We start from the raw sequence: 27,094 nt of genomic DNA on the forward strand, positions 1-27,094 counted from the left end.
ATAATATATTTTTTTATTTCACCTTCGATTTAATATATTAAAAAAAATATCCCATGGCATGTTTTAGCCATATTGTAAAATAAACTTCTTTGTATTACGTATTTATATATATGTATAAATGTATGTAAAGGACTGCATCATATTTACAATAATATGTATATAATATATATTAATGTATTATTATATCATATTTCGATTTAAATTATTATATTGTATGTTTCCTTTTTTGTAGCTACTTAAATAGTATTTTCCTTTTTTTAACCTTCTTTTGGGTGCTGAAAGGAAAAGAAATGAAAATATTTTTTATTTTCTATACTATTCGTTGCATTATTATGTTTCCATTTAAAATACGGCTTTATTTGTAGCTTTTATTTTATTATTTTTTTTTTTAACGAATAATTTTCCATTTTTTAATAGAATTTCAAATTTGATCATTTAATTTTTTTCGAATTTATTGCCTCTCCTTTTTAATAACTTTTAAATATAGACTATGATTAGAAAAAAAAAAAGATAATTTATTAAAAAATATATAAATTATGGATAAGTTAGTATTACTCCAAAGTAGATAAATAAATGTAAATATATATGTATAACATATATTTTGCGGATATAGTATTCTTAAAAATATGATAAATATCAATTATCATAGTACAAAATTAAAAGGTGATTGTGACATAAATTCAGCTCAAAGTAAAAAATCTTCTAGTCCATGTGAAGAAGACAATGATAAACACAAGGAAAAGGAATTTGTTGATAAAAATTGTAACGGGGCGCGAAAAAAAAAGTTACTTGCTTTAACAAAGGGATTGAATATAACAAATGTAAGTAAGTTAAATGATAATGATTTAAATAAAAGTGTAATCAAAACTAAAAATCGATTGAAAAAAATAATAAATACTGATAGTAGCTCTGATGGGGCTTATGATGATAATATAGTTATTAAGGAAAACGGAAAGAGACGAAAAAAAAAAAAAAAAAAAATTGACAGTGACGAAGATGAAGAAAATACAGAAGAAGAAAACGAAGTAGAAAATGACGAAGAGAGGGGAAAGGATAATAACTGTAATGTAATAGAATTAAACGATGAAAATGATAAAGAATATACTGATTTGTGTAACTTAGACAACGATTCTGATCAAAATGACAAATGCTTAATTAAAAATAATAGTTATATTAAGCAAACTAAGTGTATTTCTATAGAGGATAAAAAACAAAGCAATAAATATTTTACAGATAAAGATGACCAAACTCGAACGAATACAAATAGTTGTAGTGATAGTAGCAATAGTAGAATGAAAATTAAAGAAAAAATTGCATATCTTGGATCTCCAGACTTTTTCTTAATTAGAGATGGTTCTAACGAAAATATTAACAAAGAAAAGCTAAATAATAATCCGGCAATAAGTACCATTCCAGTAATTAATTTATTTAGCGAAACCGAATCGAAAGAAATCTCGACAGATAATACGAAAACTAATTCGAGTGACAATAGTGATGACATGAATAGGAAAACCAGAAATAAAAAAAAGAAAATATCCAAATATAATGAGAGAAAGAAAAAAAAGCAAACACACAAAAAAAAATATAATTACAACACTATTGATGATTCATATAATTCGCAGAACGACAATTTTTACAGTAGTGATCGTTATATGAATAGCAAAGAAAATAGCTTTTATGATGATGGGTCGGAATACGAAAATAATAGCAATGATGATAACCATTCATATGAATATGAGTTACATTTGAAACTGTTTAACGAACAAAATTGGAATGATAACAATTTTCAATACAGCTCTTTAAGTATAAAAAAAACAATGAAGTTGTACATCGAATTTATTATTTTATCTCTACTATCTCCGAATTTGAAATATGATAGTGATTTTTTTCATATTTCAGAGAATGTAAAGAGTGCAAAAACACGGTTAAAAGAAAATTATGCAAATATTTATAACAAGATAATGCAGAAAAAATCACTACAAGAATGTTTTAATAATTCTGAAGAATCCGAAATAGAAGAAGATAATGAAACAATAAAAAGCGACCATGTTGCAAAGAAGAAGAAAAAAAAAAGTCTTAAAAGATTATCTGAAAATATAATCGATTTGGAAAATAGTCTAAAAGAAGATGAACAAAAGGAAATAAGTTCTGATGATAATTACAATGAGTGCCAAAATGTGGAAAAAACAGATAACCAAGCTAAAAAAAAAAAAAAAAAATACGTCTTAAGTGATAGCGATAGTAATACTGCTCGTAGTTGTAACGTTATCGAAATCGTGGATGAAAATAAAGCAGAAACCGAAAATGATGATAATAATATATGTGAAGAAAATAGCGAATCGGTTTTGGAAATCGAAGATTTAAAAAAAGATAATAAAAACAAGCACTTATTGAAAGGAAAGACATTATTAAGAGATACTGAATCCAGTAACAATAGTAATTGTGGAAAGGACAGTGAAGAGGAGGAAAATAATTATAACTTTGAAGAAGGTGAAAGTAATGAATTTGATGAAGAGGATTTGTTGATAAATAGGTCGAGTGATGATGATAGAGATTATATATTTGACTATAAGAAAAAATCTGAAAAAAAAAAAATAGCAAAGGAAATAAACGATAATATTATACATAAAATATTAAATGATGATACTATGATTAATTTATATAAATATGCAAAAAATGATGAAGGTTATAGTAATTATGATTTTTTAAAAACCCTTTGCAAAATTCGAAGCATTAAAGATCCGAATCATTATGAAAATTATATAAAAAAAATTGAAAATAAAATATTATCAAAAAGAGATCAATTTGAGTCACATCCCTTTGATACACAATTTAAAAATATTTTAAAGAACTATGCAAATATATTTATATCATACTTAGAACATAACAATGCATATTGTAGTTGTTGTAATCGAAAACTCACATATGCATGTCCCGTATTTTTTATTAAGCCATTCTATAAGTCATCAGATTTATGGAAAAATTCTTTTTATAATTTCATGAAAATTAATAATTATGAATACTTTGGTCAAATTGGTTTGACCACTTTAATAGATCCGGCAAAAATCTCAAATAGTAGATCTGAGGATGATACTAAAATGCGTAAAATTAAAGAAGCAAATAAGTTATTTATAAAAAATCAGAATGAAAAGCTTCTTAATAATTTGCTAATACAGATTGATACGAATACTACTATAGACAATAAAGTCATTGAAAGCCATGAACAATATATTCAAAATTATTTAAATCAATGTGAAGAATCAAAAGGCTATAGATATACTGGTGATATTGATGAGAAACGATTCCAAAAAAAGAAAGATTCTCTTAAAATGAAAACGGCATATAGTTTTTTCACAAATATTAATAATAATGATAGAGATAGCAATTTATCTTTTGTTTTAAAAAATGTGTGTGATAACTTTTCAAGTGCCTCAAAATATTATATCGAAAAAGATATCATAGTTTTACATTTGGGTTCTTTCTGCGTTTCGACAGTGTACTATTGGCATGTCTTTCACCACTACAAATTTTTCTTTACAAAATATATATATATGAAACTATCCAATTTATATAAAAAGGATAAAAATTTATTTAAGGAACCGTTTTTATTAGCACATATAATATCAAAAAAGTTAAACAAGGAATTGTACAAAGATTTTAAAATTCTTATGAACATTGATATTTCGAAAATTCAGCAAAAATGGAACGAACGTGATATGTTTGTTAAGTAATAAATATATTGATCCTTTTTTTTATTCTGCCTAACAATATTATCCATTGGGCATTATTAAGTTCAATTTCATCAATTTTTTTACAGTGTGTATTTAGCAATTTTTTGAATGCTAGAAAAAGTATATATATTATTTTTATTTATTCGTTGATTTACTCTTACATTAATTCATTTTATATATCCAGCTATTTGTAAGCATTATTTTATTTTTAGAAACATGTTACATTACTTACGAGATCACAAGCGTTTATTTCCTTGTGAATTTATCTACATAAAACGTATTTTTTCGTATGTTGTTTTTTTTGTAAATTATCCCATAATAATTTTGCATAAATATTATTATTGTGATGCAAATTAAAGCATATTTTACTTTTTTTTATAAAATATAAACAATCATTAAGAATAATTTTTAACAGTTTGATATTATTGTTATGTCACTTTAAAAGGGTGAATTGGCTTTTTTAAATAATATATAATAAGAAAAGTAAAATTTTAAGAAAAAAGCAAATATATAATTTAAATTAAAAAATATATTTTTTAATTTCGCTGTCTGAACGTATGATTTATTAATATTATGTTATTTGTTACATAAGTAAAATAGGAAAAAAATGTGATATATAAATAAAATAAATATACATAAAGGCAATTAATTTCAGCATTAATGCATTAAATTAATACGAAAGGAATTTACATAAATTTTTTTGAAAGTATTTCTTTAATTTCACTTTTTAAAGGAATTGTTAAATGTGATTAAAAAATATTAAGCAAATTCATACTTAATTGATAATCATTTTTAATACTCCAAAATTTTGAAAAGTTCCATTAGTATGCATATATGCATTACGCGTATGTCTTAAAGAATTTAAACAATATCATCGATATCTTTGGAATATAATATGTATATATATTGTTAATTATTTTTTGGAAATCAAAAGGAAAAAAGCTTTTGAACTCACACTGGCAAATAATAAAAAGTGTAAAAAATGCAAAGAAAATGTTTTTACACAGCAAGTATTCATTTTCTTGCACGGATAAAATTGTAAAATCAATCAAAAAGAAGAATATAACACACTTAATCCGAGATTATTAAAAAAAATTATTATTTTAATTTCCATTTTTTAATGACTTCAGACTAAAGAAATAAATCCTTGGTGATATATATATTTGGGGGGCATACTTTGGAAGAGAAAAGTAAAGCACATTCTAAATTGTGGATTGAAAAGGTGATAATACAAAATATCCAATTTAATATTATAAAATTGGGTATTGCTAATTCATAATTTATTGATGAATATATGAAAAAAAAATGGAGACATTTAATTTCGGGAAATATAAAGGAAAGACATTTGAAGAAGTTTTTGAAAACCATAAATCCTATGTAACATGGGTTAAAAATCTTGAAAATCCTACAGGATCTTTAATTGAGTTTAAAAATTATGTTTTAAGAAGAGAAAAACACGGTGGAAATTGTGGAGATACAAATGCGGAATACTCCGAATATAGTAATAAATATGGGAACACCAACAATTATGGAAGCGATAATTATTATGGGTATGGAAATAAATATAAGACTGATCAAAGCCAAAATGGAAGTTTCAATTATAAACAAAATGGATATGATAATAAAATTAGTGTGAACAAAATGAATAGTTCAGAACACAAGTTTTATGAGCAAAATATAATGAACGAAATAGCCAATAGATATAATAATAAGGAGGAGGAAAAACCTGAATTGGATATAATTGTGGCATTTGAAATATTCAATAATGATAGTTTTAAAATTGTACAAAAAGACAATAATAATAAAAAATATTCGAATTTTAAAAATTTTGTACCAAAAGAACTTTTTAAAATACTATCTGAATTTAATCCAACATTAAAAAAGGTAAATAATTATTCTTGTGTAACTTTTGAATCAGATAAATATGAGTATGTGTTAAATAATTTAGCAGAGAAATGTACAATATTAGGAGGTATACATAGTATACCCAATTTTTTATTAAAATGTTTTCAAAATTATTCAAAGTTTTCACAACCCCAAAAAATATCTGAAGTAACTGCAAATATATTAACAAATACAATGTGCTCATATACTAAAGAGCATTATGATGATTTAAATTTCTTGTTAGGTGAAAAATTAGCTGAGGAATTAAAAAACTTTCAAAAAGAAGGAATACATTTTGGTCTAAAAAAAAATGGAAGAGTATTAATAGGTGATGAGATGGGTTTAGGAAAAACATTACAAGCATTAGCTTTAATGGCATTTTATAACAAAGATTGGCCTTTCATAGTAGTATGTCCATCATCTATTCGATTTCAATGGAAAGACCAGGCTTTAAGATGGCTACCTCATTTAATTGAGGAAAAAGATATATGTGTTATTAAAAGTGGAAAAATGGATATACCTCGTAATACTAAAATGATTATAATTTCTTATGAATTAATTACAAAAAATGATAAGTATCAAAATAAATATAAATGTATTGTTTGTGATGAATCACATTATTTAAAAAATTCTTTTTCAAAAAGAACGAAAGCAATAGTACCTATAATAAAAAGTGCAAAAAGGTGTGTATTATTATCTGGTACACCCGCATTAAATAAACCATCAGAATTATATGAACAAGTTTCGAGTATAATACCTAATTTATTCAATTATAATGAATTTTGTGATAGGTATTGTTATAAAGACAAAAATATATACACTAGAAAAATAGAATACGTTGGTTGCAAACACACAGAAGAGTTACATTTATTTTTAACAAACACTATTATGATAAGAAGATTAAAAAAAGATGTGTTAAAGGAATTACCAGACAAATTACGATCAAAAATTCCTATTGAAATACCTCAAAACGAATTGAGTGAAATTTTACTATATGCTAAAAAATTAGAAAGCAAAAAAAATATAAATATTAATGATCTTGATAATATTAGCTTATCTAGGTTTAATGATTTTAATTCAAATCATGATAATAATATTGATGAAGAAAATATAACAATTTCTCAATTATTTAAAATGACGGGTTATGCAAAAGTTAAAGCTATAAAGGAATATATTACATATTTAATTGATGCGGATATTAAATTTTTATTATTTTGCCATCATAAATTAGTCATGGATGAAATCGATGAATTTTTAAAAGAAAAAAAACTGGGCTTTATAAGAGTCGATGGTTTAACTCCAATAGATAAAAGAGAAGTATATATTAAAAATTTTCAAAGTGATGAAAAAATTAGAATTGCTATATTATCTATAACTGCATGTGGTGTTGGTTTAAATTTAACAGCAGCTAATACTGTTGTTTTTGGAGAACTGTATTGGGTTCCTGGACAAATGATACAAGCTGAAGATCGAGCACATAGAATTGGAACAACACATGATACAATAAATATACATTACTTAGTTGCACAAAATACTATTGATGAAGTTGTTTGGAAGATTATTAACAGAAAATGGAATACTCTAACTACAGCATTAAATGGTGCTGAAGACTCATTAAATGTAAAAGAAGTTAGTAAGTTTGATAAATTTATGTTAGACTTAACAAATGATACTAATAAATCGTATCCAACATCTCTTGTTAATACACCTAAGATTAAACGGAGGTCATCTGAATATAAGGCACTGATAAATAATGCCAATACCAAAAAATATCCCGATATAAGGGATTTTTTCAAAAAGGACGAAAAAAATACAGACACAGAAAGGCAAAAATCTATGGATATGTTATCTGAAAAATCAGTCGATTTATGGGAAGATGAGAAGGAAAATGATTATCCGTCATATGATTCAACGCATAAATATTTAGAAAAATCAGGCACTACGTTGTTCGAAAAAAAGAGAGCTAATTATTCCCCACCAAAAAATTACGACTCTGACAATAGTACCTCAAATATTTTAACTAAAAAATATAAAACAGAAATCATTTAAATTTTACTAATATGTGCCTATATATATTATTTGATATTACACACATGAATTCGATGAATATATTAAGTAAAAGTCTCTTTGCAAAATTTAAATTAGAGAGAATACTAAATATATTTTTTTTTCACAAAAATTTTGATTGTATGAAACCAAATATAAACAAGTTCATATATAAGAATTTGTATTTCTAGGTGTATATGCATGCATGATATGTATATATCTACCGATTTAAGAGTATGGCACAATTTACGAAACTACGGAATGCCAATAAGGAAGTTATTCAAAATAAAGCGAACACAATATATATGTGTATATTTTTCTATATGTATGTTTTTTTCTCCAATTTAAGGGGAAATTTTCGAAATGCATAAATTTTATTGTTTATGTAAAAATTTTATCTTTTTAAAATATTATGAATTTCATTTTTAATGTCATCCATATGGGTATAATATGGGGCGGTTTGCATATGAGTTTAATTAATTTATTTTTTTGTGTAAAATACTATAAATAATATTACAAATTTTTTAAACTATTTTATTATTTTTTTTTATGATATTTTACCTGTAATTATGTTTTTCGTTATTCGATAAATTTCCTCAACAATTTTTACATTTTATATGGGCTTAATACCATGCAAGTGTAATCCTATCGTATAACATATATATGTACCTATGCATATATTATGTTTTTTTTTTAATATTTCCTTTTTCAATTTTTATAAATATAATGCCTAAATTTAACTTTTTCCCGAAAGTAAATTTCTTAGCATATATAAAACGCATTAAAATAAAGTATAACCCATGTGGGGCATACAATGATAATTGCAGAAAATTAATACATCATATTGAAACGAAGCAGAAAAAGGACAAATTTCTTAATTTGGATTATAAATTGGAGTTAATCGAGTAATACTGAATAAACAAAATAAAAAATAATCACACTAAAACATGACACCAAGTCAAATATATGTATATGCATTATTTTCTATACTCGTGATGTTGTATTATTTTAATCAAATATGGAATCATTCATTTTTTTAATTTAGCTATAATGAAGAGCCTTTGATTGAAATCGAAATGCTAAACTCGAAAATATTCAAGTACGTAGTTTATTTACCTTTATTGCAATTTTTTGGTTATTTACTTTTCCTGTTTATTTAAGTGGTATTTCGATTGGTTAATTGGTCTGAATTATTATATTTAAAAAGTATAACTAATGTATGAAATATTATAATTTTAGGTTTAATCCCGAAAACCATGATTTGGTAGAAATTCAAAGAGCAATAGATGAGGACCAACAAAAATGTAAAATAAAATATGCACACATATGTTTATATTTGCATACATTTCATGGCATGCACATATTTTTTCTTTAAGCAATCCTAATAATTGGCCATATAGTTAATATAAAATATTTTACTTTTTTTTTAGTACATCATAATTTCATGAAAACTAATTTGTTAGAAAATAACGAAGATACATTTTGAGATACACAAATGTGTATGCTCTTGTTTTGAGATGGATTAGTTGAAGACGTGGTGTTACAATTAGGTAGAGATACCTTTTATTAATTTTTTTGTTATATATATATATTAATTATTCTTTAAATATATGTAAATTTATGCAACCCTTTTTCTAGTAATAATTTAATTGTATGCTTTTATCGAATATGCTTAAATTATTGTTATAATTTTCCTTATAAAAATAAAAAACACAATAGTAATAACTAAGTATTACATTATCTTGTTTTTTAAAGGATCATAATTAAATAGCTTATCGATATATAAATATGTCTAAGCATATGAGTGTATCAAAATAAAAGATTACGGTAAATACAAATAGTTTATTTGTTAATTTCACAAAATAGAGAGGGAAAAGTCTACATAAAACAATTCAAAATGCAGTTATGCATACTTTAAAATAAAAAATAGCATGCAAATATTTATTTAATGTAACAAATTTGAATTAATACTATTTTTGAAATAAATTTTAAACTCTTCCAGAGTTTTATTACAGCTATGGAAATTATGTTTCCTACTTTAAAAGAAATTTGAATTATAAATATAATAAAAAAAAAAATTGACATAAATTACGAAAAAGTTGGTATATACCAAATATATATATGCCTAATTAGATTGAGATTCAATTTGGATAATTATTCCATTTGAATATTTGTTAAAAAATTTATAAAAAAAATAATATTTTCAAATAAAAAGTTAATGTTTGACCAATTTTTTTGAACTTCTTGAAGTAATACTCTTGTAGAATTTTGTAAGTTCTTGTCCTTTGCTTTTAATAATTTTTTACCATGTGCCTATACATTAAGAAAAAATGTTGAAAAAAAAATGTTATACATAATTTTTTTATAATGTAACCACACAACATAAGGAAATAAATTGATTGCGTATAAGATGTATAATAAATTTCGAATATTTATGAATTTCTTACTTTTAAAAATATTAATATATATGATTGGATTAAGTCTATGTTGTCATTTGTCTTTACATGATAAACAAAGAAATTCATCATATTTTCAAGCTGCAAAAAAGATAAAAATAGAAGAAAATAAAAAGGATATATTATGGTCAAACATTATTCTTTATAATGCCCATATGTTTATAAATATATTAATGAATGCATAAGGGAAAAGGCAATTTAAATGTGGCACCATTAAATGAATGTTTATATATATAATTACCTCTTTCCGTGTACTTAAAGATAAGATATTAAAATGAACTCCTGATGGTGATAAACTCTTCAAATATTTCAAGGTTTCTAAAAATTGATAAATGAGGATGATATTAAATATGAGAATTATATGAAAGGATTGTGTATAGAATAAAGTAAAGAAATATTGTGCCTATTATTCGGCACATTAATAATCATTTAGTTATTTACCATTATAAGATTCCTCGGTTTTTCCAATCAATTCTTGCAACTTTGAGCAAATGATGCCATCTTTGATACTATTTTTTATGCGCTTAGATTTTTGAGCAGATTTTGTAATAATTTGTTTATTTTCTATTTCATTTTCATTTTGTTCTGACTCTTTATCATTGGCACTTATTTCTTCAGCCGTTTTATCTTCCGTTTGATCATTAATAGGATTTTCTTTTGTAATATTTTTTAAAAATTCATCTTCTTTTTCATCAATATATTCTATATTGTTTATATTATTATTGTTGCTATCTAATTTGGCACTAAGAAAAAAAGGAATATCTTCATTTTTTTTGACATTTTCGTCAACCCTACAATTTTCTTTTATCTTGTCTAAAAATATTAAATAAGCTATTTTTGATATAGTAAATCCTGACATTGTTAATAAATTTTTATTAATTTGGTTTTCGCTAGATACATATGGTTGTACTACATCTATATAATTATATTTATTTTTTGATTTCAAATGGGAATCATTTTCAGAATAATTCAAATGTGTAGTATCATTTTCAGCATTTTCATTATTCATAGTTAGTTCATCTAAATTCCAAGTTCGATAAGGATATTCACTACTGCTCTCATTTTCTGAGTCTGAAAATTGTTCGAAGGGCATTGCATTAAATAATTTATAATCATTAACAACATAATTATTATTATTAAACAAATTTTTATTTGTAAATGAATAAATAAAATTTGGGCTATTATGATGAGCTGTATATAAATTTATATCGTTATATATCATATATATAATATGATTTTTAAATGATAAATAATCAATAAAAGTATTTGATATAATTTCATATACCAATAGCACTTTATTATCTAATGCAAATAAGATTAATCTATTATCTTTGCTAAATGTTACATTTGAAACTGAAGATAAAAATTTTAATTTTCTAGTTATGCATTTTTGTTCAATATCTAAAATAAGTATATTATTATTTGATACGCAAACAACTGTAAGAATATTATAATGATAAAAGGATTGAATTTTTATATTTTCTTCAGAGTTGTTGTTTTCTTCTAGTTTGCATTCATTTTTTATATTATATGTATAAGTTAAATCACCAGTATATATATTCCATACCCTCAAGCATGTATCTTCTTCAGAATTGACAGCAGAAACAAAATGATTAATACCATATAAATATAGTTTTAATACTTCTCCATTTATATGGGCCTTAGATTTAATTGAATATTTATTTAATTTATATTCACTTCGATATGTAGTCGACTGAATATTAAATGAATGTATCTCTCCATCATTATAGCCAACAATGCCTATATGTCCACAAGTGGATATTAATACACTAGTTGCATATTTTTTTTTTTTTCTATTAAAAAAATAATCAGAATCTTTATTATTTTCATCATATATTTTATAATCCTCTTCTACATGTTGGATGACATTCTTCACCTTAATTTTTCCGTCAAGCAAAAGTATGTTTTCGTTATCATTATCCGATTCATCGGTTCCAATGTTGTTATTCATTTTTTGTTTTTTTTCACCAAAATTTAGATCTCTCTGTGTCTTTTCTATAACCTCAGGTGGTAACGATAAAAATTCATTTTCTATCACCTTTTTGTAAGACGACCCAAGAAAAACACGATCAGAATTTTCCAAGCATATTAAAATGTTATTCCAATCATAATGTCTATTAGTATTAATATCAAAATCTATTATATTTTTATTTAAAATTTTGATTTTTTTACTCCACGAGAATTCTCGATTTTGTTCAGGATTATTTGGACTGATTATAAATAAGTTACCTTCATTTAATGGATTTGATAAATTTGCTGATACTAATAATTTATAATTTTCATCATCTAAATATTTTATTTTGTTTACAACACCAACACAGCTATTTCGTTTTTTCATAATTTCTAGAGTAAATAGATTTTTATTAAAATTTAATAAATTAATTTTATTATCATATCCAGCACTATATATGTATCCATTGGGGGCAACTAAAATTGTTTTTACATAATCATGAGCATTTCTTAATGTAAAATATTGTATATTTTTTTCATTTATCATAAGAATTTTCCCTTGTTCAGTACCTAATAAAATAACAGATACCATTTCTCCATCTTCTTTATAATTATAAAAATTAATACAGCTTATTAAATCATCATTCATATATATATTTTTTGAATATATTATTTCATCTTTTTCAATATGTATTATATATAATTCATTTTGGGTTGTTACTATGCATATTTCATTATTTTTATTTGTTTTGGACATTATCTTAATATGCTTATGCTCATTTAAGTTTAAATTGTTTATACAGTTGTATTCATGTATTATCTTTTCTTTATTAATATTATATAAATATAGTTTATTTTCATTTGTTAATATTAAAATTTTATTTGTGTATCCATCGGGATGAATAATTTTATTTATTTCAGTGCATGATTCGTCATCGAAAAGTGTTATAATTTTATAAAGGTAATTTTTATCCTCAAAACTATTTTCTTTATTTTCCAAATCATCATTATCCAACGATGTTGTATCAGGCATTTCAATTTCATCTCCTTCTTCTAAAGTTTCCTTTTTTTCTTCGTCTATTTCTTCTTCTTCTTCATAACTGGAGTCTTCATCACTATACGAATTTGTTACAAAATGGTGTTCATCATTTTTGGAATCGTCCCAAATTATTATTTCCTTTTTGCTATATGTTAATAAATAGTCTGAGACAATTAATAGATCAATAATATTATATTTATGACAATCCATATTAAAAATTTTTTTTTCTTCAGTATCATTTATTTTATAAAGTTTTTTACTAAAAAGAGTATAAACATAACCGTTAAAAATATATAAATTTTTTATATCTTCTGAAAAATATCCTGAAGAGTATGCCTTTCGTAATTTATGTGGATCATAAATACAATATGATCTCTTAAGGCTTGATACAATAAATAATTGAGTTCCTTTTTTGGATAGACATATTATTCCATTGTGTACAATTAGCCCCGAAGTTCCATTTGCTATTAGTAAATTACTTTCTTTGTATATTTTTTTATTTATAATATTTTTTGTACTATTATTATAAAATTGCCCATCTTCTACTTTATTTGGGTCATTAACTTCTTTAGTTGTTATATTATTATTTTTATTAGTCATATGGAATCCTTTTTTTATACGCATATTGACTATTCCATTTTTATTTGATTCAGTTATTCTGTATTTATTTAATATGTTTTTAGTATTTTCCTTGCTCCCATTTGCATTATGATTTTCATTTTTTGTTGATGCCTGACTTGTTTCTTGTGCAAATACATCGCTAAGTTTTAGGGGCGAAGGTGAATTTTTACCTGCCACCATATTTTTATTTACTTCTTATATTAAGTATTTTAATATTACTGTGATTGTTTGTATTATTTCTCTCCCTTTTTGCCGTAGTCGTGCTTGAATCTACTGGCCTCTTCTTTGCATATGGATATACGAACGTACTATGTTTCCTTTTTTTGGTATATGTTAAAATCAGAATGTCAAACAATAATCATGATATTTAAAAGGGTATATTTTAAAAATAGTTACAAATTATCATGTTGTTCGCAAAAAAAAAACAAAAGATAAAACCCATATAAATGCCAAAATAGGTTTAAAAATAAATTAATAAATATATATATACATACAAGTATATATAAATACTTCAAATAATGCTATGTAGACGATTAATCACTAATTTCTTGATAATTATTTTATTATTTTTTTTAAATATAATATATTACTTCAATTTTGAAATTTACAAATGTAGATATATAGGTAGGCGTATTAATAACAGTTTTCGTTTAGTTGTTTAAAGATTTTTTTTATTTTACCCTCATAATATATTTATATGTTATTATTTGTATTTTTTTGGGGGGTTGTTTCTATATATAAGGAAAAAATAAAACATAAAAAAAAATACAATAGTGGAAAAATAAAACCATATACATAAATGAACTAATATGAAAATAAATATTTTTATGTATATCACAATTTTTTTTCTTTATGTAACAAGTGTATAGAAAAAAATATAAGTATATATATATTTCCCCATATAATGTAGTACAGGGTATATTATATATAATATTTATGGGTTTTACGTGTAGGTCTGAATGTACGTCATAAAAATGCTTGTGCAGTAGAGAAAAATATTTTAATATGAAAATTGGTATTTGACTTTTCCACAATTATTTATTTTAATTTTTTGTATATGTAATATATTATTTTTTTTATACAAAACATGTTTAATTTATATGCATACATTTTTTTTTTGATGTGAAAAGGAAATTTTTTGTAAAATATTCAGTGTTTTTCAAAATTTATTTATATACTTTTTGGGGGTAGTTAGAAATTACTTTAATACGTCTTAACAATAATTAAAATAATTTTCTCATACTTTTTACTTCATAAATAATTATATACATATTATAGGAATAATAGAAATATAACCACAAATCTATATAAGATAATTCAAAATGGCTGAAGTAGCAAGTAATGATAAACACTTTAAAAATGAAAAAAAATATAAAAATCTACATTCATAATCTGTACATTCCATGTGCTATATATATTATTAATATATTTATGTATGTATTTATGTATGTGTTTCTTCATATACACACTTTCCAGAAAATAATATAACAAATATTTATGCATATATAATATCCAAGTCGTTTTATTTTATAACTGAATTATATATTTACAAAATACATGATGTTTATTAGCTTCTAATGGAATATGAATATTTTCTTGTGCTTTACATATATCATTTATTATAAGTTGCATATAATGAAATATGTACACTAATTATTTATTCATTGTAACTTATTTCTTTTTCTTTTTCAGAGGGTAAATCCACAGAAAACTTAAACAGAAATGAAAAACAAAACGATGTGAGGCAAATGAATATTTTGGCAGCTAAAGCTGTAGCTGATGTAACACGAACAAGTTTAGGACCCAAAGGAATGGATAAAATGGTTATTATATATGCATGATAAAATAGAAATATAAATGTATTTATATTGTTTTTTTAATTTAAATTAATTACTTTTTCATATTATTTGCAAATATTCCTATAATCTTTGATATTTAAAAATATTTTTTTAGATTGAAGATGGAAAGGGAGGTGTTATAATCACAAATGATGGAGCAACCATTTTGAAAGAAATGGCAGTTGCTCACCCAACAGCAAAAATGATAGTTGAACTGAGTAAAGCACAAGATGTAGAAGCAGGAGATGGTACTACTTCTGTTGTTGTTATGTGTGGGTCACTCTTGAGTGTATGCAAAAATTTATTGGATAAAAATATTCATTGTCAAAAAATATCAGAAAGTTTTTTTGAAGCATCAGTAAAAAGTTTAGAAATATTAAGAGAAATGTCTATTCCAATTGATTTAAATGATAAAAATATGTTAATACAAAATGCTATAACATCATTAAATTCGAAAGTTGTTTCACATAACTCTTCATTATTAGCACCAATAGCTGTAGATGTTATATTAAAAATTACTGATATAAATAATGATAAAAACGTCGATTTAAACAATATAAGAATTGTAAAAAAATTAGGTGGTACTATTGAAGATACTGAAATAGTAGATGGACTAATATTTACAGGTAACAAAATATGTAAAAAAGCATATGGAATAAAAAATTTGTCTCAAGCTAAAATAGGTTTAATTCAATTTTGCCTATCCTTACCAAAAACTGATATGGATAACACTGTTGTAGTAAAAGACTATAATAGTATGGATAGATTATTAAGAGAAGAAAGAGTAATAATAGCTAAAATGGTAAAAAAAATAGCTAGTACAGGTTGTAATTTATTGTTAATACAAAAAAGTGTATTACGAGATGCAGTCAATGATTTAGCATTAGACTTTTTAGCTAAAGCAAAAATTATGGTTATTAAAGATATTGAAAGAGAAGACATTGAGTTTATATCAAAAACATGTAATTGTGTTCCTGTAGCTAGTTTGGATTACTTTACTCCAGATAAATTAGGTTATGCAGAAAATGTTGTGACCGAATCAGTAGGTTATGGTGAAATTGTTAAAATTACAGGTGTAGAATCAAAAAATACTATATCAGTTTTAGTAAGAGCATCTAATAATATGATGTTAGATGAAGCAGAAAGGTCATTACATGATGCATTGTGTGTCGTTAGAAGTTTAGTTAAAGAAAGAGCTATATTACCTGGTGGAGCTGCACCAGAAATGGAATTATCTCAAAAATTATATCAATGGGCAAATACATTAAAAGGATCAAAGCAGATATGTGTTAAAGCATTTTCAGATGCTTTAGAATTAATACCTTATACCTTAGCTGAAAATGCAGGATTGTCACCATTACACATCGTAACAGAATTAAGAAATAAGCATGCCGAAGGCCATAAATATTACGGAATTAATATAAGAACTGGTACTATATCAAATATGATTGATGAAAATGTTATACAACCATTATTAGTAACATCGACAGCAATTAAATTGGCAACAGAAACAGTTATGATGATTTTAAAGATTGACGATACGGTTGTGTGCAGATAAAAAATAAATATTATCAATTGTACCCCCATGTTACGTTGATATGCCAATATAGGGATATACGTAATTATAGGTACTTATACAATTGTAGTTGTTTGATCTTTTTTTTTCCACTTAATTCATATATATATTTACAAAAAATTAAATGTCATTAATAACAATAGTCAAGACATGCCCCTGAGAGGATTACTCATATCTCCTCCATGAGTATGCATATGTACGCATGCACATGCATATATCGTATATATACATATGTGTGTATATTTTTGTATGCATTTATTATTTCTCCCTATTGTATTTCCATATATTTTTGGAGATTAATATGCGTATGTCCTAATAATTGTGAACGTACGAATAACATTTTCCCCGTCCACATAATATATTTTTTACAACCTATATAAACTTAATTAAAAAAAATAAATACATTTTTTACCTATTTAATTTTTTTTATTGGTGATGGATATTATAGAATAGATAATATAGCTATTTAATTATATATATAATGTGAAAATACAATTATATAAGGATACTAAACTATTTAATAAAATTGAATTATATTAATTAATCGAATATAGTAATAACAAAAATAAAAAATATAATGAAATATTAGTATAAGAAAAAGTTCACATGCTCATTTTAATCATTTGCTAATTTCCCCCATCTTGTATAAATTATATATGCCCCTTTTAATTATCTTTTAAAAAAAGTGGAAACTAATTATGTTCTCTTATTGTATTAACTAAATATAAGCAAAGAATATTTACAATAATTAAATAGAATTAGAATCATATATGTGAAATGGTTATACATGGGCACATCTTATGATTATGTATATTATTAGCACCAATAATTATAAAAAATGGCAATAAAACAACGGGAAAATACTTTAAAGCATGTAAATTAAATACACTATTATTATATATCCAGATTGTTTCGTTTATATATTTATTAATTTTTTTAATTAAAATTTATTTGCATTTGTTTAACTCTAAATTTATAATTAAATAAGCTTGGTAAACATCTATATAATCAAGAATATAGAAAACCACACAAGTATTTCTTTCTTCATTTATTTTTCTTTTTCATATCTTTCTTTTGACACACAATTTTTAAATATATTCTTTATATAAAAATATTCTAAAAAATGGAAAACATAAAATTAGGTAAGTTATATATTTTTTTCTTTAAGCATGTGCTTCGTGATATAAACACATTTTTATCCTTAACAATGGATAAGTCAAAGATTTATTCTAATATATTATTCATAGAATATAATATTACTGCGAGATTATTAATATATTGTGGGAAACTTATATATGAAATAATTTTTTTTGTTTAATTTTTATGCAGGATTTTTGGGTTTAGGACAAATGGGATTAGCATTAGCAAATGGAATATCTAATTCCAATATAATTAAAAAGGAAAATATTTATTATTATTCTCCATCAAAAAAAAATACCGACTTTGTTTATGTGAATTCAAATGTAGAGGTATAATAAATTGCATTTAATTAATAAATTATAAAAATATGATAAAATTTGAAAATAAAATATATTTATGTGTTTTTTTTCAAATTAGGTTACCAAAAAATGCGATATAATTATATGCGCAGTTAAACCAGACATGGCCAGCTCGGTTTTAAGTGATATTAAGGTATTTCCGTTATGCTTACAACGTTTAAAAACATTTACACATGAAAATGTGTTGGTTTAAGTACACCGTTACACCAGTTATAATGTGCCTAAATCTATTAATTTTTCTATTTATTAACTTAATTTTTTACTTTTTTTTATCTTGTGTTTACATGTAAAGCCCCATTTAGCATCAAAGTTGCTGATATCCATTTGCGGCGGATTAAAGATCAAAACTTTGGAACAAGTATGAAAAAAAAACATGATTATGCTATGAGAAGTGTGTAAATGATAAGTTTATTTATTATGTGTAAATTTTTCAACATTTTCAATATTTTCTTTATACATTTATAAATTATGTATTTATTTATTATGCACAGATGGCTGGAGATGATGCTAAAATCGTTTGGGTTATGCCTAATACCCCATGTTTAGTTGGAGAAGGAACATTTATTTATTGCTCTAATAAAAATGTGGATGCTCAAAATAAAAAATATGTGAATGAAATATTTAATTCATGTGGAGATGCCCATGAAATAAACGAAAAACACATGGATATAGGAACAGCTATATCAGGTTGTGGACCTGCATATGTTTATTTATTTATAGAAAGTTTAATTGATGCTGGAGTTAAAAATGGATTAAACCGAGATTTATCAAAAAAATTAGTTTTACAAACTCTTAAAGGATCTGTTAAAATGGTTAAAGAATCTCATCAACCAGTCCAACAATTAAAAGATAACATATGCTCTCCAGGAGGTATTACAGCTATGGGTTTATATACCCTTGAAAAAAACGGTTTCAAATATGGAGGTAATTAAATATGCATTTTATCAGTATATGATATGTATATCTTTGTGAGCATGGGGTTTATGCTAATTATGGCTTATGTGCATGTCATTTTACATTCCTACTTATTATTTGTTATTAATTTGGATAAATATTTTTGCATTCTTTTGCCCCTTTTATATAGTTATGGAAGCAGTTGATGCCGCTTTCCAAAAATCAAAAGCAATGAGCTAATCCCACCACATTCCAAAAATGAAAAATATTGACAGAAATCAATTAACTATAAAAATTGCCCCTTTTATTCGCGATTTTGACAATTTTGATAATTTTGATAAATTAGAGGAAATAATGTAAAATTAACGATTTGTTAAGTTACCAAAAAAAAAATATATACATCTCAAACATGTAGCACTTATAAAAACAACGATGTAGAGACGGATACAGCAAACTATTTTGAAGAATGCTATTAATGGGTATTACAAATATATATGTATATAATATTTTGCTTTACATATTTGTTAAACAATCATCGAACAAAATATGTTAACAAAATTAAAAAAAAAATGAGCAAATAAAAAAATATGCAGTATTATAAAAAAATTGAAATAAACTTAAAAGAAATTTCTATGAATTATATAGACAAAAACAAAAATATGCATACATATGATGTATGCAAGTTTACAAATAAACTCCCCTATGGAAGGATAGCATAACATATTTATACATATATTATTATCATTATAGTGTGTAATTTTCGTATATTTTCTATGTGTCATTTTTAAAAAATATATTTCTCAACACATTAAATATCATATTTTTTTTTATTTCGAGTGAATCGGGATTAATTGACTTAAAAAATTGGTAGTTAATGTTATAAGAACTCATTATCTCTTTAATATTCTTCTTTTTAATTAAATCTGTATTTTCGACAATGTTCGGTAAATTTTCTTCATCATTATATAAGCAGGGTTCGTTATTATTATTTTCGTCATAATTATTTTTTATGAAATTTGTATTATTAGGATCTGTTTTGTTGAAATAATCCGATTTCTTTATATTTTTATTATTAGAATTGTTTTCTATGCCACCTTTTTCGTTATGCTCGTTGTTTTTAAATGTATCTCCACTTTCATTTATATGTGAAAGCTGATTGTTTTGATCGGGGGGGTATGGAATGTATTTTTGAATATTAATATCATAATCATTTCCAGGATTGCCATTAATTGGACAATTTTGATCGGTATGAAAATAAAGATTTCTTTTTAATAAAATAAAATATATTTCATTTAACAAAACCCTAATACCTGTATTGGGTGTAACATTAACATAATTACTTGGTTCTTTTTTTTTTTTAATAAATATATTATTTTTATTCATATTTTCTAATTTTTTTATAAATTTATTATTACTGTTATTATAAAATAAATTAGTAAAATATTGAAAAAAGCCATTTGGCGTATTTTTACTTTGTGGGAAATTATTACTATTTCTGTTTATTATTTCTAAAATTTCATCAATATTTGATATGTCAAATTTATTATCATCATTCAAGAAATTAAAATTGAAGTCACTATATAAGTTTGCATTCGTATTTTTTTGGTTCTCATTTTTCATAGATTCACTTTCACTGCTCTGCGCACTTTCGTCTAAACTTCCATCATTGTTAATGTTGCTATTTTGAGAAGACTCGGTTATTGGAGATCCTTCTCTATTTATTGATTTTTTATTTTTTGGGAAAAAAAAGTTATATATTTTTGATTTAATATGATCTATATAAGAAGGATTCCATATTTTTTTTTGGTTTTGTATATATTCTTTTATATCTTTTTTATCTTCTAATATATTTATTAATTGGATTAGTTTTTGTTGATTATATTTATCATCTTCGAAATATCTTTTTCCTACTTGTTTCAATTTAGTAATAATTTCAGGTGATGTTTCGTCTAATTTTACATTGTTAATAAAACAATTAAATCGAAAGTATTTATTTTTATCTAATAAATTATTACATGTATCATGAGTTATTTCTGTATTTGTAATGGAAAATACAATTTGTTTTAATAATACATCCCATCTTAAAAATGTGTCTTGTTCTTTATTGTCATTATATTCATGTATTATTTTGGGTTGAAATTTTCCTGTTCCTATACTTACTATGCAATCTATATAGTCATTTAAATTTATTGTATCATTTTGCTCTGGTTCATTTGTGTTGTCTTTTTTTACTGAATAATATTTTATTTTATTAAATATATTATTTTTTTTTTTATTTAAATAATTATAAAAAATCAATTTCATTTCATTTAAACTTATTAGAGTAGGATTATTAAAACATATGGCTCCATCAGCATATATATTATCATCAAAGGAAAAAAAATTAAAAAATCCAGGAGCAGCTGTAGTACATCTTAAAACATATTTTACAAAAATATTATAAAAGCTTTTATATATGCTTACATCATGAATGTTTTTATTTATATGAATATTACTATTTATACTTTTACTGTTGTCTTTTAATTTTTCTCTACTATTGTAATATTCATGTGCATTTTTGTTATCGTCTAAATTAGAATGACTTTGAATTTCTTCGTGATTTATGGTATCTATATTATTACCTTTAGAATAACTATTACTTATATCCACGACTTTGCTATTATCTTCAACATGCTCAGATGTATTATATTTATGTGAAACAGAACCACGATTTAATATATCGTTTGTTTCTTTTTTAGCTGTATTTAGCATTTGTTCATTTGGCTTGTTTAATTCTGTTATTCTATTTAAATTAACATGATAATTTTTTAATATGACAGGTTGAACTGGTGTAATATTCATTTGTGTTGAAACCGTAAATACGTATGGCGTGAAAAAATCGGAATTATAATGGAACATTTTCGTATTTTTAAAAAATGTATTTAGAATATTATTTAACACATTTGAATCATAATATGAATGTTTCAATAAATATCTAGTACTTCTAACTGCATATGTATCCTTTTGAAATATTTTATTAATTAATAAATTATATAAAAATTCGATTTCATTTAAATGTGCTTTTTCTAAACCTATTAATATAGATATGATGGCACCTGTACTTGTTCCACATATTATATCAAAATATTCAAATAAATTTTTTTTTAAATGACTATTAATGCATTTTAAAAGTTCGATTGATAATAATCCTCGAATACCTCCACCATCAAGACATAAGATTCTTAATTTTCTTTTTCTTTTTTGTTTCATACTTACTAGAGTTTCTTTAAATTTATCGAATGTTATATATTCTTTATTATTCATATTGTATATGTATATTTTTTTTTCTTTTTCTGAATTTTTCTTTTTGTTGTCTTCTTCCATGTTAGTGAAAGTATTGTGATTTTTGTCATTCGTTTTGTTTGCCATATCGTTTAAAACGTTATTTTTTACTTTATCTTCATATTCATTAATGCCAGATGAATAAGTATTATAACTGTTTTTTGCCTGGCTATTATCTGTTTTAAAATTTTCATGGTCTTTATTATTTAATGTGTGTGTAGCATTTGCAATATTATCCTGACCATTTGGAGCATTTTCTTTATTGGAAAAAGTAAAATATTTTTTAAATTTTGTAACAAAATTTGTAATTGTATCATTGTAATCATGCATAATATTTTTTTGGATACTATTTTCTTTCATTAAATATTCATGTGATTTTTTTTCTCGATCGGTAAAAATTATATCATTATATAAATCGAACATATTAGCTCCTAGTGCTTTTAATATAATATTTGTTTTCCTAATAATAATTAAATCTTTATGTTCACATATAAAATGCCTATTATATATATTATTTAATTTTTTCTTAACTATTTTATTGTCGATCAAGAATTGTTCTTTTTTATCATCACGAATATATAACGAATTTTGGTTTTTGTATTTATTTTCAAAAAATAGAGACACATTTTTTAAGCTTGTAATTAAGTTTTCATTTTTTTGTAGATTTTTAATAAAATCCTCGGCTTTTATATCTTCTAAATATTTTGCAATATTTTTATAAAGAAGCATAGAATTATCATTTATTTTGTTTTTCTCTTTTATATTATTAATATATAAATGGTGTTGGAAAGATAAAATATATAATATTCTTAACGCATATGTAATATTGGATTTATTTAAATTATTACTTACACTTTTTGATAATATATCAATTATTTTATTCATATTTTCATCTTTTAAAATAGTATAATAAAACAGATTGTAAATTATCGAGTTACGATTTTCTATTAACATTTCATATAATAATTTTAATAACTTATTTGTAAAGTAACTATTTATATCTAAATAATTAAATAAAGATTCAATATAATTCTTTATCAATTCTAAATGTAAATATGGATTACTATTATTAATAGGATTATTAGACATCACTAAATTAGTCTCTTCATTATTCATTTTAAAATTTTTTAACATATCTAAATTAAAGTTTAAATATCCCATTAATACATATTTATCCATTTCTTCTGATTCATTTTGTCTTTCATCAAATTTTAAATATATTTTATCGTATCCTTCAATATTGCTAGCCTTATGTTCCCGTTTTTTATAAATGTTAAGGTTTGTTTCGATGTTTTTTACTAATTTGTCGACTTTTAGATAATTGTATGGATTATTTGTAATACCCTTTATATTGTCTGAGAACATTGAATTATTCATTATATGATTAATATCATTACTATCGAATGATTCTATAGTATCTTCCTTATTTGTTGGTACTTTATTATTTTCATTTTCAATGGGTGGAATTGCTTCTTTTAATAAGGGATTTTTTTTAGCCAATATTAATAATCCCATATTTAAAAAGTTGCTATTCCCCTCCATTTTTGCATCTATCTTATTATTGATATCCTTTATATTAATATTATTATCCTCATAAACTACATTAACATTATTTTCATCATATTCATTTCCACTATTTGATTTATTTTTCGAAGCATTTTCCAATTCATCTTCTTCAAGTATTTCATCTGATTCGTTTATTTCGTTGTTTTGATTTGCTTTCCTATTTTCTTCGTTTTCTTTTTGGAAATTATCATCCCCATTTTCGTCATCTACACCTTCGTGCTCATTTCTTGTTCGTAAGTGATTTTTTTCCTTTTGTCCTTCATTTTTTTGTTCTATTTCGCCACCTTTTTTATAATAACCATTTGATGCTGCTTCTTCATCATTTTCTTTTACATTAAAATCTTTATCATTCGCATTTCTTTCATAGTTTAATATATCAGTATCGTCTTCGGCATAATTGTCATGCACTTCATAATAATTATTACAATTATAATCATCTCCTATATTTTCAATTGCAATTCCTTTTTTTTTTAATTTTGTAATAGTTTTATCTATTAAATATTCAGATTTATTTTCCCCAGATTTTTCGTTAACTTTTCCATTCGATGCTTCTTCATGCTTCCTTTTGTAAACCACTATTCCGTTTTGATCTTTTTGAAAATTAACAATTATACTTGTTAAAATATTATCTTTAGAATTTTTATTAAAATAAAAAGGCACAAATGTAATATTATCGTCTGATGTCTTTATTATCTCATGTATTCTTTTGTCCATATTTTTATATTTCATTTCTTCATCTTGTTTATTTTGAAATGAAGTATCGTTTTGCTCTGTATAATTAACAATAGAATTTTCTGTTTGTTCATTGCCCCTTTTTATTTCATATGTGCTATTATTTTCTTGGTAATTTTTCATTTCCTCATAATTACCATTATTAAAGTCTTCATTAAAATAGTTTAATTGGCTAGCACTATTAGTGTAACCTTTATAGGTATTATTGTCCTTATTGCTGCCAAAGAAATAAGGATGATTGGTATGATCAGACTTTATCATTTCATTATCATCAGAATTTTCATTTTTATTTTCTTCTAGTAAGCTTATATCGTTTGGGCCTAATTGATAATATTCTAATTGTCTTTTTGCATATTGTTGATCTTTTAAAATATTGTCATTATTATTATATTGTTCATTTAATTTATTTTCTATTTTTAATTTTTCTTCTTTTACTTTTAATAAAATATTTTTTCCTAAATGGAAAATTTTATTTTTAATATCTTCTATATCACTTTTTTTCTTAATATCATTTTCTATTTTAATTTGTTCATCTATAATATGATCTTGATCTATATAATTTTTTGGAGTTTCATCAGGGTTTTTAAAAAAGGAAGTAAAATAATCAAAAACCGAATTTGCTTCTTTATGTGTCTCTTTATTTCCTTTTTCATTTAAAATATTCATAATAATATATATTAAGGACATTTTTACATTTTTATGTGTATAGTCATTTAGTATTACATTGTAAAAATTCCGATATTTTGTCAAATTATTAAATATTAATAAAAGTTTGTAAATTATCTGATAATCTGTGGCGTCATTTTGATATTCATTTTTTCTAATCATTAAAAGTCTTTCATTTAAAATGTATATAATAGTTCTCATATAATTGTTACTGAAAAGGAAATACTCACATTTTCTGTCCTCAATGATTTTATGCAGCAGGTTAATATAATTTAGTTTGTCTTGGCTGCTTGATACATTGTTTAATTTTTTAAAAAATGCATCGAAACCTACAAATATTTGGAGAATAAATGAAATATGACAACAAGAATAAGATGAAGAAAATACGACATATAAAATATATCAGCGTCCAAGTGAATGCAAAACAATATAGAAAGGGATAACATATTTCCTTCCCTTTTGTTTTTTATAGATTAATATATAGTTTTTAAATTATGTTTGTTTTATACATACCTATATATTTGTTAACGGCATCATTGAAAGCGTAGATATTCTTTTGTTTTCTTTCTTTTCTGAAAACTTTGACTTTTTTTATTCTAGTTAAATTTATTTTCTTTGAAATTGGTGTGATATATTTAAACAAATTTTTTTGCATTCTTAGGGATAACGAAAACATATGAAGAAAGACGTAAACTATATAAACCAATAGTATATAAACATTTTTAGTCATTTTATTTGATAAAAAAAAATAATAAAATAAATCTAAAAAAAAATATTATAAAAATTTAAAAATAACGAATACACTCCAAGGAGCGCATAAATAAATATATTACATTTTTTTTCATAATACAAAAATGGTATGACATATGAAGAATATATGGATTAACGTATTTATCATGCCATTACATTCTTATATTTATTTATTTTTTATTTATATATCTTCAATCATTTTATCTTTACAATTTTCCATTATATATAATTTTTATTTATATTCCAAATGTTTTGATTTCTAATATGTCAAACATTTTTATTGTTACATGTTTTTATTTTATAATGTACACACACTTTGTGTTTAAGATGATTAGTGTAATGATGGTTATTTGGCATAAACACTATTTCATTTTATTATAATTTTTTTTATCTTTGTTTTATTATATATTTTGCTCTCCCTTTATTTAATTTCACAAAAATATTATATAAACGCATAGAAATAAACTAAATAGTGTGGGATATTAAACGATACCATTCAAGTGA

General features: G+C 23.5%; 7 protein-coding genes across 7 annotated transcripts; 5 read left to right on the plus strand and 2 right to left on the minus strand.

Annotated features, from left to right (window-relative positions):
• Nucleotides 1-626: 626 nt before the first annotated feature.
• Nucleotides 627-3,731, plus strand: PCHAS_1133200 (conserved Plasmodium protein, unknown function; the record flags this gene model as incomplete). Its single annotated transcript, XM_732843.2, has 1 exon — nt 627-3,731. One exon carries the CDS (start codon nt 627-629, stop codon nt 3,729-3,731), a length of 3,105 nt encoding a protein of 1,034 aa, XP_737936.2.
• Nucleotides 3,732-5,036: 1,305 nt separating this feature from the next.
• Nucleotides 5,037-7,664, plus strand: PCHAS_1133300 (DNA helicase, putative; the record flags this gene model as incomplete). Its single annotated transcript, XM_016798663.1, has 1 exon — nt 5,037-7,664. The coding sequence occupies one exon, from the start codon at nt 5,037-5,039 to the stop codon at nt 7,662-7,664; it is 2,628 nt and encodes an 875-aa protein (XP_016654041.1).
• A 723-nt stretch (nt 7,665-8,387) lies between these two features.
• On the plus strand, nt 8,388-9,147 carry PCHAS_1133400 (conserved protein, unknown function; the record flags this gene model as incomplete). Its single annotated transcript, XM_016798664.1, has 4 exons — nt 8,388-8,566; nt 8,707-8,760; nt 8,901-8,965; nt 9,092-9,147. The coding sequence occupies 4 exons, from the start codon at nt 8,388-8,390 to the stop codon at nt 9,145-9,147; spliced, it is 354 nt and encodes a 117-aa protein (XP_016654042.1).
• A 668-nt stretch (nt 9,148-9,815) lies between these two features.
• PCHAS_1133500 (U3 small nucleolar RNA-associated protein 21, putative) lies at nt 9,816-13,928 on the minus strand (the record flags this gene model as incomplete). Its single annotated transcript, XM_016798665.1, has 4 exons — nt 9,816-9,974; nt 10,109-10,198; nt 10,359-10,435; nt 10,559-13,928. 4 exons carry the CDS (start codon nt 13,926-13,928, stop codon nt 9,816-9,818), a joined length of 3,696 nt encoding a protein of 1,231 aa, XP_016654043.1.
• A 1,142-nt stretch (nt 13,929-15,070) lies between these two features.
• Nucleotides 15,071-17,144, plus strand: PCHAS_1133600 (T-complex protein 1 subunit delta, putative; the record flags this gene model as incomplete). The annotated part of the gene is made up of 3 exons (XM_016798666.1): nt 15,071-15,086; nt 15,441-15,571; nt 15,702-17,144. The coding sequence occupies 3 exons, from the start codon at nt 15,071-15,073 to the stop codon at nt 17,142-17,144; spliced, it is 1,590 nt and encodes a 529-aa protein (XP_016654044.1).
• Nucleotides 17,145-18,285: 1,141 nt separating this feature from the next.
• On the plus strand, nt 18,286-19,795 carry PCHAS_1133700 (pyrroline-5-carboxylate reductase, putative; the record flags this gene model as incomplete). Its single annotated transcript, XM_016798667.1, has 6 exons — nt 18,286-18,304; nt 18,492-18,631; nt 18,720-18,794; nt 18,954-19,019; nt 19,153-19,585; nt 19,746-19,795. 6 exons carry the CDS (start codon nt 18,286-18,288, stop codon nt 19,793-19,795), a joined length of 783 nt encoding a protein of 260 aa, XP_016654045.1.
• Nucleotides 19,796-20,326: 531 nt separating this feature from the next.
• On the minus strand, nt 20,327-26,570 carry PCHAS_1133800 (patatin-like phospholipase, putative; the record flags this gene model as incomplete). Its single annotated transcript, XM_016798668.1, has 2 exons — nt 20,327-26,169; nt 26,354-26,570. 2 exons carry the CDS (start codon nt 26,568-26,570, stop codon nt 20,327-20,329), a joined length of 6,060 nt encoding a protein of 2,019 aa, XP_016654046.1.
• Between the last annotated feature and the right edge of the window lie 524 nt (nt 26,571-27,094).

The sequence above is a fragment of the Plasmodium chabaudi genome (assembly GCF_900002335.3).
Source record: "Plasmodium chabaudi chabaudi strain AS genome assembly, chromosome: 11".
In the NCBI taxonomy this organism is placed as follows: Eukaryota; Apicomplexa; class Aconoidasida; order Haemosporida; family Plasmodiidae; genus Plasmodium; species Plasmodium chabaudi.